General features: G+C 57.7%; 2 protein-coding genes across 7 annotated transcripts in view; both read left to right on the plus strand.

The window, feature by feature from the left end:
* Positions 1-9,170, plus strand: part of TRIP6 (thyroid hormone receptor interactor 6) — a 12,575-nt gene extending 3,405 nt beyond the window's left edge. For 4 of the 6 annotated variants that reach the window (XM_006037304.3, XM_006037305.3, XM_006037306.3 and 1 more), the window contains 3 exons: positions 15-135; positions 261-812; positions 1,165-2,591. In XM_006037304.3, the coding sequence (XP_006037366.2) occupies positions 15-135; positions 261-392 (253 nt within the window). In that variant the 3' untranslated portion in view covers positions 393-812; positions 1,165-2,591. Of the gene's footprint in view, positions 1-14; positions 136-260; positions 813-1,164; positions 2,592-9,155 lie in introns of those variants that run through there. The other 2 variants (XM_025193776.1, XM_025193775.1) reach the window with 2 other exon arrangements.
* Positions 9,159-9,777, plus strand: part of LOC102387645 (asialoglycoprotein receptor 1) — a 4,013-nt gene continuing 3,394 nt past the window's right edge. Inside the window, exons 1-2 of the mRNA XM_025193738.1 lie at positions 9,159-9,228; positions 9,379-9,498. Coding sequence (XP_025049523.1) covers positions 9,159-9,228; positions 9,379-9,498 — 190 coding nt within the window. The remainder of the gene's footprint in view (positions 9,229-9,378; positions 9,499-9,777) is intronic.

Below are 9,777 nucleotides of genomic sequence, written 5' to 3' on the forward strand. Positions count from 1 at the left end.
CCCTCTCCCCACAGGAAATTCGCCCCCCGCTGCTCTGTGTGTGGTGACCCCATCATGCCTGAGCCAGGGCAGGAGGAGACAGTGCGGATTGTGGCCTTGGACCGGAGCTTCCACATAGGCTGCTACAAGTGTGAGGTGAGAGCAGGGCTGGGAGCCCCAACATCTGGGTTCCCTGGGAGAGGGGAGGGGGCTGGGGGGTGAAAGCAGCGGGGGCTGTGGGCCCAGACCCTGGCTTCTCATCCCCTGTCCGTTGCCCCCAGGAGTGTGGGCTGCTGCTGTCATCGGAGGGCGAGGGCCGGGGCTGTTACCCCCTGGATGGGCACATCCTGTGCAAGACATGCAGTGCCCGGCGCATCCAGGAGCTCTCGGCCACCGTCACCACCGACTGCTGAGCCCATGCCCCCTCCCCACCTGGCTCCACCCCCTTCCCCTTAGGCTGACCTTGGAGCCATGCCCCCTTTCATCCAGCCCCACCCCCTTGGCAGCCATCCCCTTAGCCCTCCCCCCTCCCTTGCTGTCCCAGCCTTCTGATTACTCCCCCTATCCAGCTAGGGGTGCTGATATCACAGGGGGTGGGGCCAGGACACAGCTGTGGTGGTGATGTCACAGGGCGGGGCTTCTAGGGGGAACCCAGCCCTGCTCCCCTCCCAGGGTCTGTCCCTTTTGGGGTTCCCTGAGCTGGTCTCTGGGGAGGAGGGGGGTGGGTGGGAGCTCACATGCCTGGGTCCTTCTTCTGCCCTTCTCCATGTGTGTTGCCCCTCCACTAAGTGTGAATTTTTTTGGGTGAAACATTGGAATTAAAGGGTCTTTAGGTAAGAAACTCCCTGTGTTCCGTGCTCAGTTCAGCCCAGTGGGGGGTAGGGGGGCATGGGGCCTGGATGCCTGGGGTCTCTGGGCTTCCAGGACTGACCCACTCGTCCCACTGGGTATCGAGCCATCTTCATCCTCTCTGCCCCACAACTCAGTGGGCCAAAAGAAACCTGCCCAGTGCTGATCTCAGGCCCTGAGCCTGCATCCCTTGCAGGGTGAGGGACGTCCCTGGGGATCTCCTGAACTCCTTTGCAGAGGCAGGAAACCAGTGGCTTTGTCTGTGTCCCCCTGCTCCTGTTCAGCGCGCGATCCTGCACACACCTGCTTCCTCTTTTTATGCTCTCGTTTTTGCAGCTTCTTCTTCATCGGCACCAATTAAGTCATTACCAGTGGTAGGTTTTGGAACAGGAGCTGCACAGAAATGACTGCCGTTGCTGACTTGGTATTAAATTTATAGCTTCCTGCTTCTATCTTGGGCCTAGTCTGGCTCCAAACCTTAGTTTGACTCCACATCTCATGGTACGGATGGATGGAGATGGAAAGAAGTTGTGTTGAGTGGGTGGATGGAGGGATGGAAGGATGGGTGGATGAAGCATGTGTGGATGAACAGCCAGGTGGATAGCTGAATGCATAGCTATAGGGTGCGGAGTGGGTGGATGGATGGATAGAGATAGCAGGTGCAAACATAGGAACGGATGGATAGATACATGGATGGAGTGTCCACGTGTGTTGGGGTTTAGGGGTGGATTGCATGTGTGGATATATTGACATGGATGGATGGAGGGAAAGATGGAAATTTGGATGGAGGGATGGATGGACAGATACATGGAGAGAGCAAGATGGGCCTTTGGGTAGAAGGACTGATGGACAATTGGAGGGATGGATGTATAGATAGATAGAGGTGGGGGGTGCATGGATGTGTGTGTGGGTGGATGGCATGTGTGGATGGATGGACAGATAATGGATGGAGATAGAGGAATGGATGGACAGAGAGATGGAAGGATGGCTAGAGGGGTGTGTGTGGCTGGATGAACAGAGGTCAATGGATGGGGTACAGAGGGATAGAAGGATCGATGCATAAGAAGATAAAGGGTGAAGAGGGATGGATGGATGGCTAGCAGCAGGGGTGGCCATCTCCCCTTCCCCCCCCCCCCCCCCCCGAGCGCTGTTTTCCTAGGGGCCTCAGGGCATTTGCAAGGAAGTGAATCACTTCCCCTCCATCCCAGCCCCACAAAACAGGAACCAGGAGGAGGCACATCAGCACCTCCGGAGGAAGCACCACAGGGAGGGGTCCAATCCCAGACTGCTGGGTTCTTTGCAGCTCCGGGAGGGGAGGGGGCTGGAGGGTTAGAGTAGTGGGGCTGGAGGCCCAGACACCTGGGGTCTCTGGGAGGGGAATGGGGGGAGGGGAGTAGGGGGCCCAGCAGGAGCACTGAATTTGCACTCCAAACCGAAATCCCTTGCTAGGTGAGGGACATCCCTGAGAGTCTCCCAACCTTCTTTGCAGAGGCAGGAAAACAGCAGCTGTGTCTGTGCCCCCCCGCTCCCATCCAGCTCACACCCCCACATGTGCCTGCTTCCTCTTTATATGCTCTTATTTTTTAAGTTTCTTCATCACCAGCACAAATTATGTCATTATCAGTGACAGGTTTTGGAACAGGAGCTTCACAAGAATGACTGCCATTGCTGACTTGGAGTTAAATTTATAGCTTCCTACTTCCATCTTGGGCCTAGTCTGGCTCCAAATCTTAGCATGACTCCACATCTCATGCTATTGACGGGTGGGTGGGTGGATGGATGGAGAGTGTTGAGTGGATAAATGGATGGAGATGGAGAGAGGCTGTGTTGAGTGGGTGGGTGGGTGGATGGAAAGATGGATGGATGGGTGTTTGGTTGGTGAGTGGACAGGTGGAACAGTGGATGGATGGAGATGGAAACAGGTTGTGTTGAGCAGATGGATGGAGGGATAAAGATAGCAGGTGCAAATAGAGGGATGGATGGACAGATACATGGATGAAGGGTGCACATGGTGGGGAGGGGGTGGATCGTGTATGGCTATATGGACAAGGGTAGATAAACAAAGAGTGTGGATGGATGGAGGGATGGATAAATGGGGTGTGTGAATGGATGGATGGCTAGAGGGGGAGGTGTGGATGGATAAGCAGAGACCTAGATGGATGGAGGGGTGGAGGGATAGAAGGATGGATGGATAGAGATATAGAGGGTGTGGATGGATGGATTGTGCCTATGGATGGATCCATGTGTTGATGGAGAGATGGATGGACAAATGATGGATGGATGGCTATTAGGGCTTTGCATGTCTTTGGACCGTGCTTTAGATCTGGAGAAGATTTGGATGCTTTGGCATCCAAAGCAGCATGTCCGGATTGAAGCGCTGGCTTCATTAGGCTTTCCAAAGTGGTTTGGAGCTTCCAAACTCCTCCAGAAAAGCTTCAGAGCCGCTTCGAGATCCGGCCATAGGGTATAATGGGGAATCAATTAAATATATATAACTTTGTTGTTTTTGTCTGATTTGGATTAAATTTGCAGGGGTGGTAGCGTCTACTGAGAGCATGAAGCCTGCCAAGTTTCAAGAAGATCAGTGCAGAGGTTCAGGGAGAACTGCACCCCAAATTCCTGAAAGCAAAACTCATGTCACTGGGTATGTTTTACACCCCAGAAGGGTGAAAACTGCAGGGGTGGTGGCCCCTGGTGAGGCCACAAAGTCTGCCAAGTTTCAAGATCGGGGCAGGGCTTTGGGGGGAACTGCACCTTAAGCTGCTGACAGGCAAAACTCATGACATAGATGACCCTGTGTGTGTTAAGAAGCTGCAGGGTGAAAGCTACAGGGATGGTGGCCCCTGCTGTGGCCACGATGCCTGCCAGCTGTCAAGGAGATAGGTGCAGGGGGTTTCTGGGGCCCTGCACCCGTAGCTGCGAACGGACAAAACTCATGCCATGGGTGCTTGTGCAACTGACTGTCTCGGTCTTGGGGGAGTTGATTGTCTGTATTGATTATTTCCTCTCCTTAGTCTCTGGTTTTGTAGGTGTTAATTGTTGCTAATTAACTGGTTACATTAGCTAGCAACTGTGTATTGAGTTGGTCCCTGAGTGAATCATGATTGATTGGTAACTGGTAACACAGTAGCTTAGCAACCAGGCCTACAGTAGTCCCCACCCCCTGCAAGCCAGACACAGTTCCCCAAGCACCCATGTCATGAGTTTTGCCTGTCAGCAGGTAGGGGTGCAGGTCCCCAGAACTGCACCTATCTCCTTGACAGCTGGCAGGTGTCATGGCCGCAGCAGGGGCTACCATCCCTGCAGCTGTCACCGTGCTGCGCTTTAACACACAGTGTCACCCATGTCATGAGTTCTGCTTGTCTGCAGCTTGAGGTACAGTTTCCCCCAAACCCCTGCACTGATCTCCTTGAAACTTGGCAGGCTTCATGGCCTCACCAGGGGCCACCACCCCTGCAATTTTCACCCTACTGTGGTGTAACACACAGAGGTGATATGAGTTTTGCTTTCAAGAATTTGGGGTACAGGGACTAGGAAAGAGGAGGGGTCTGAAAGTAAAGGCAGGCCTAGGGAAGAAGGGGTGGAGCAGAGGGGGAGGGGGCAAGGCTTCAAAGGAAGAGGGGGCAGAGAGAGGAGTAGCCATAAAGTAGGGGGCGGGACTAGTTGGGGAAGGGGGCGTGGGGTCCAAGGACAGGGAAGGGGTTGGGAGGAAGAGGGGCAGGGGTGGGGCTTTGATGGGGAGGGATGGGGCCTTTGAGTCAGGGATGGTTCTAACAAGCAGGCTGGAAAGGAAAGGAAAGGGCATGGCTTCTGTGCTGAGGAAGGAAGAAGCAGGGCCAGTTTTAGTCTCCCCCCCCTTCCAGGCTCCCACTGGGTGAGAAGCAATGGGTGTCCCCCCACCTGGACACCTGTCCCCCACCTCAGGTGGGAAGTGGGCATGGCCTGATGGCCCCTCCCCCCCTTTTTATAGGGATTGGGGCCAGAGGCAGCTGGACTACTGGCAAGGGCACAGGCAAGGGGAGGGGTCTCTGGAAGCTGACCACTAAAGGGTGAGGACAAGCCAGTGAGGTGGCTGATGAGAGGGGGGGGGAGGGGGCACTGCATGTGACCACACCCCCCAGGAATAGGCCACGCCCTCTGCTGTGTCTCTGTGACTTCTATAGGCCTCCCCGCCCCACCCCCATGGATAGGCCATGCCCTCACAACCAGGTCATGTGGCCAGATGCAGCCAGCTTTGGGGTGTGTCACCCTGGTCACCCATCCAGCCCCAAACTCGGCCCTCTTGGTTCCTGAGCCTGGGCCCAATACTGCCCTTGTAGCACCTCCAGGTGGGCCAGTATCTACTCCAGCTGCTCTAGGAACTGTGCCCTGGGGTGCAATTAATGGGGGGGTTAATTAATAAGAGAAGGGGGGGCAATTAACTCCTACTACCCTTCCCTCTTTCCCAGCTTCCTGCAGCCCCTTTGCCCTGCCCCTTTTGGAGGCTCCGCCCCCACTCACTGGGTTCAGTCCCTGCAGCACCGCCTGCAGCACCCGCTGCTTCTCACCCAGGTGGCAGACTGGAGGTGGGGAGTCAAACAGGCCCTGCCCCTTTTTCCTGCCATGTCCCTGCCCTCCAAATCCCACCCCTTGGGCACAGAAGCTCTGCCGCTGAGCCCTGCCCCTTGCCTTGTAGGCCCCTCCCCTCCCCTCCCCGTCCAAGCCCCTCCTCCTGCCCAGAGGCCCTGTCTCTGCCCTCTCTGGCTCTGCAGCTCCCCTTTCAAGCCCATCCCCTGCCTCACAGAAGCCCTGCCCCTACCTCCGAAGCCATGCCCCTTTCCCTCCTAGCCCTGCCCATACCATCTGGTCCCTCCTCTTTCCCCCCTGCACTTCCTTCCAAGCCCCTCCCCCTGCCTCCTCCCTGTCTTGCCCGCCCATTCCCTGCCCTAGGCTATGCCCCCATTCACTGTGCAAGCTCAGGGCAATGCTGCCCAGCCTCAGGCCCAGGTGTGAGGGTGGCAGGAAGCATGCCCAGGCCCTGGTGTGGGAGTGGGTGGGGCCAGATCAAGGTCAGCCACAGACCCTACCAGCTCTGGGATGCAGGCAGTTGGGGTGACGGGGTGGAAGGACCCAGGCATATAGGGAGGGAGTTGGACTAGGCACCTAGGAGTCAGGTAAGGGACCTGGGTTCCTAAGCCCCTCCCAGGTACCTTCTCCTCGTGCACATCTGGGGGCTGGAAATCTGGGTAGTCCTTGGGCATGGCCTGGGAGGGCAAGGGACAGGTCAGGACCCCTCTCCTGCAGCGATCCTATGTGTCCAGCTCCCAACCCCACCTGCTCCCACTCCCAGGAGAACCCAGGCCTCTGGGCCCCCAGTGGGTCCCCCCTCCATCCTTCCCTCCCCTGACAGCCCAGGTGCCTAGGATCCCAGCACCCTCCCTAGGGCCCAGCCTGAGCTGTCATGGCTAACCTGGCCTCCTGGGTCCCTGAAATCCACCCCTGACCTCTGTGCCCTCCCCTGTGTCCTTTGCTCTGTCAACACCCCCCCGGCTCCAGTCGGGCCCAAACAGGGGCAGGGACAGGAGGCAGTGACACCGAAAGAGCCTGGAGGGACCCCAGGCATCTGGGCTCCCAGCTCAAACCCCCAACCCTCACTTGCCCCGCAGAAGACCCAGATGTCCAGGCTCCCAGCCCTCCCTGTTTTCACCCACCAGGCGTCGCTGCTTACCCAGGGAACATAGGCATCCAGGCATGGGGGCCAGCTCCTGCAGGCGTCCATCTGTCCTGTGGGAAGCCAGGCTTCTGGGATATAACCCCCCATCTGTTTCCCTCTGCTGACACAGCCCCTCCGGCTTCCCCTTTCTGGGGAACCAGGGGCAGTGGGGAAGGAGGGGGGCATTAGCACCCCCCCCAGTCTCCCATCCAAGCCCAGACCCCAGCTCTCCCTGCTTCACACCCCCAGTCAGATACCTGAGATCCTTGGGCCAGGGGAAGGGGCTGAGGGGTGAGAACAGGGGGGAAGTGGGTGGGGAGCCAGACACTTGGGTCCTTCCCCTGCCCTTCCCTTCCCCATGTGTGTTGCCCCTTCCCCCACCTGTGAATTTTTTTGAGGGGAAACATTGCAATTAAAGGGGCTTTTGGTAAAATCTCCCCATGTCCCATGCTCATTGCAGCCCCAGATGCCTGGGTCCTCTTGTGGGGGTGGATGGACATGGTAGGATGGATAAATGGATAGTGCATGTGGATGTATGGATGGAAGTTGTGAATGGAGGGATAGGGATAGAGGAATAGATGGAGGGTGTAGGTGGTTGGATGGATGGAAAGTGTGTAGATATCTGGACAGAGGGATAGATCAACAGGGTGTGTGGTGAGGCAGGTATATGGGATAGATAGAAAGACAGATGGATAAATACGGCAGGTATGCTGGATGGATGAATGGATGGAAAAAGTGTAGAGATCTGGACAGCTGGATAGATTGATTGGGTGGGTGTCTGGGTGGGTGCATAGAGAGCAACAGATAGATGGGTGACAGACGATGGATGGATGGTTAGAGGGGGCTGTGCATGGAGGGATGGATGGACAGATGAATGGATAGTGGTGGGGGTGGCTGTCACCCCTCAGGCCCTGCCCATGCCCCCCCACTGCACCCAGGAAAACTTCCTGAATCACTTCTCTCCCCACCGGACCTGGGAAAGGGGAAGCCAGAGAGGCCACATCAGCACCTCCAGAGAAAGTACCAGAGGAGCAGATTCCCAGACTCCTGGGTTCTTTGCAACTCCAGGACCCGGGGGAGGGGGCTGAGAGCAGTGGTAGGCTGGGGGCCAGGATGTCTGGGGTCTCTGGCAGGGGAATGGGGGGCTGCAAGGTAATGTCCCCCTGTGTGGGGATGGATTGAGAGTGAGATCAATGCATGGGGTGTTGGGTTGGTGGGTGGGTAGATGGATGGATGGAGATGGAAAGAGGTTGTGTCCATGCGTCCATCTATCTGTCCATCCCTCCGTCTCTGTATCCATTTAGCCATCTGCCCTCCACCCATCCATCCACCCAAAGCCCCATCTTGCTCCATCCCTCCATCCATACTTCTGTCTTGCCCTCCATCAATCCATCCCTCCATCCACACCCTCCATCTCTGTCCCTCTACCCCTATCCATCCATTCACACCTTCCATCCATACAGCCACACACACTATCCATTTATCCAGTCTGCACCCTATTGGTGGATGGATGGATGTGTGCATCAATGGATGGATGGATAGGTGGGTGGGTGGGTGGATAGATGGAGACAGATGGATGCGTGAAGAGGAACAGATGGATGGATGGATGAAGGGAGGGTATGAGTGGATAGATAGGTGATAGATGGGCCACTCTATAGACGGAAGGATGGATAGGAAGATGGGGAGAGGGTGTGGATGGTTGGGTGGATGGATGGACATGGTATGGATGGATGGATGGACACAGTGTGGATGGATGGATAAATCAATGGACTGAAGGGATCAACTAATGGATGGTTGGATGGACGGGTGGACAGACAAATTGAGGGGATGGATATATGAACTGAAAGTGTGGACAGATGGATGGATGGTGGGTGGAAGGAGGATGTCAGATGGAAAGACCAATGCTCTGAGGGGGCTGTGGATGATCCCAGTCTCCCCCCAGGCCTTGGCCCCACCTCTGCCTGCTCAGCATATCCCAGGGGGGAGACCCTGGGCTCTGGCCCCCAACCCACTGCCCCCAGTTCCCAGGAAAGTGGAAGTTGGAGAGGCTGCATCAGCAGGAGGAAACAGCTGGGGGGGTAGTGTGGGTTTATATCTCAGATGCCTGGGTTCCCTCTGGATAGATGTACACCCGCAGGAGCCAGCCCTCATGCCCAGATGCCTGGGTCCTCTGCGAGGGCAGTGGAGCCTGGTGGGTGAGAGCAGGGTGGCAGACAGCCCGGATACCTGGGTCATTGGGCAGGGGGGGCTGAGCTAGGAGCCCGGATGCCTGGGTTCTCGGGGGGGGCAGTGGGGGCTGAAAGGGGTGGGGGGTCAGACCAAGTCCAAGCTGGGAGCCTGGATGCCTGGGTTCCCTCTGGGCCCCTCCGGTGTCACTGCCCTCCTGTCCCTGCCCCCTTGGACCCAGGGGGATGTTGACAGAGCAAAGGGCGAGAGGAGGGGCATGGAGGCCAGGGGTGGATTTTGGGAACCCAGGATTCCAGGACAACGGTGAGAGCCCAAGCCAGGCCTGGGGCAGGGTGCTGGGTGCCCGGACGCCTGGGTCCTGTGGGGGGTGGGAGTAGGGGGTGCTGGGAGCCAGACGCCTGGGATCTGTGCAGGACAGGGGGTCCTGACCCATCCCTTGCCCCCCCAGGCCATGGCCAAGGACTACCCGGATTTCCAGCCCCTGGACGTGCATGAGGAGCTGGGCCCGCACCTCCCAGCAGGTACCTGGATAATCGGACACCTGGGTCCCTTGCTCAACCCCCTCCCCAGGTGCCTGGGTCCTTCCCACAGCTGTCATCCTCTGGGACCTGGGTCCTGGAGGGGGCAGGGCTTGTGGCTGGCCCTGACCTGGGCCCACACCCTCTGCCTAGGGCCCTCCCCCTCCCACGCCATGGCCTGGACGCGCCTCCTGCCGCCTTCCCGCCTGGCACTGCTGGCACTGGTGCTGGGCTTAGGCCTGAGCCTGGGCAGCATTGCCCTGAGCGTGCGCAGTGAGTGGGGGCTGGGCCAGGGGTGGGCCTAAGGGGCAGGGGGTTGGGCTGCAATGAAGGGAGGAGGCAGGGGGAGGGGTGGAAAGGAAGGACAGTGGGAACCAGGAGGGGCCAGAACATGGGGTCAGGGCTAGGAGGGGAAGGGCATGGCCTCTGGGGCAAGGGTGAGGTCTGTGGACAGGGTAGAGGTTTGGGAGAAAGGGACACAGCCTCTGTGGGGAAGGGCCTATGGACAGGGGAGGCAGTTGGGAGGAGGGTGAGGGGTATCTATGGTGCAGG

This window comes from Alligator sinensis, unplaced genomic scaffold (assembly GCF_000455745.1).
Source record: "Alligator sinensis unplaced genomic scaffold, ASM45574v1 scaffold1488_1, whole genome shotgun sequence".
In the NCBI taxonomy this organism is placed as follows: Eukaryota; Metazoa; Chordata; order Crocodylia; family Alligatoridae; genus Alligator; species Alligator sinensis.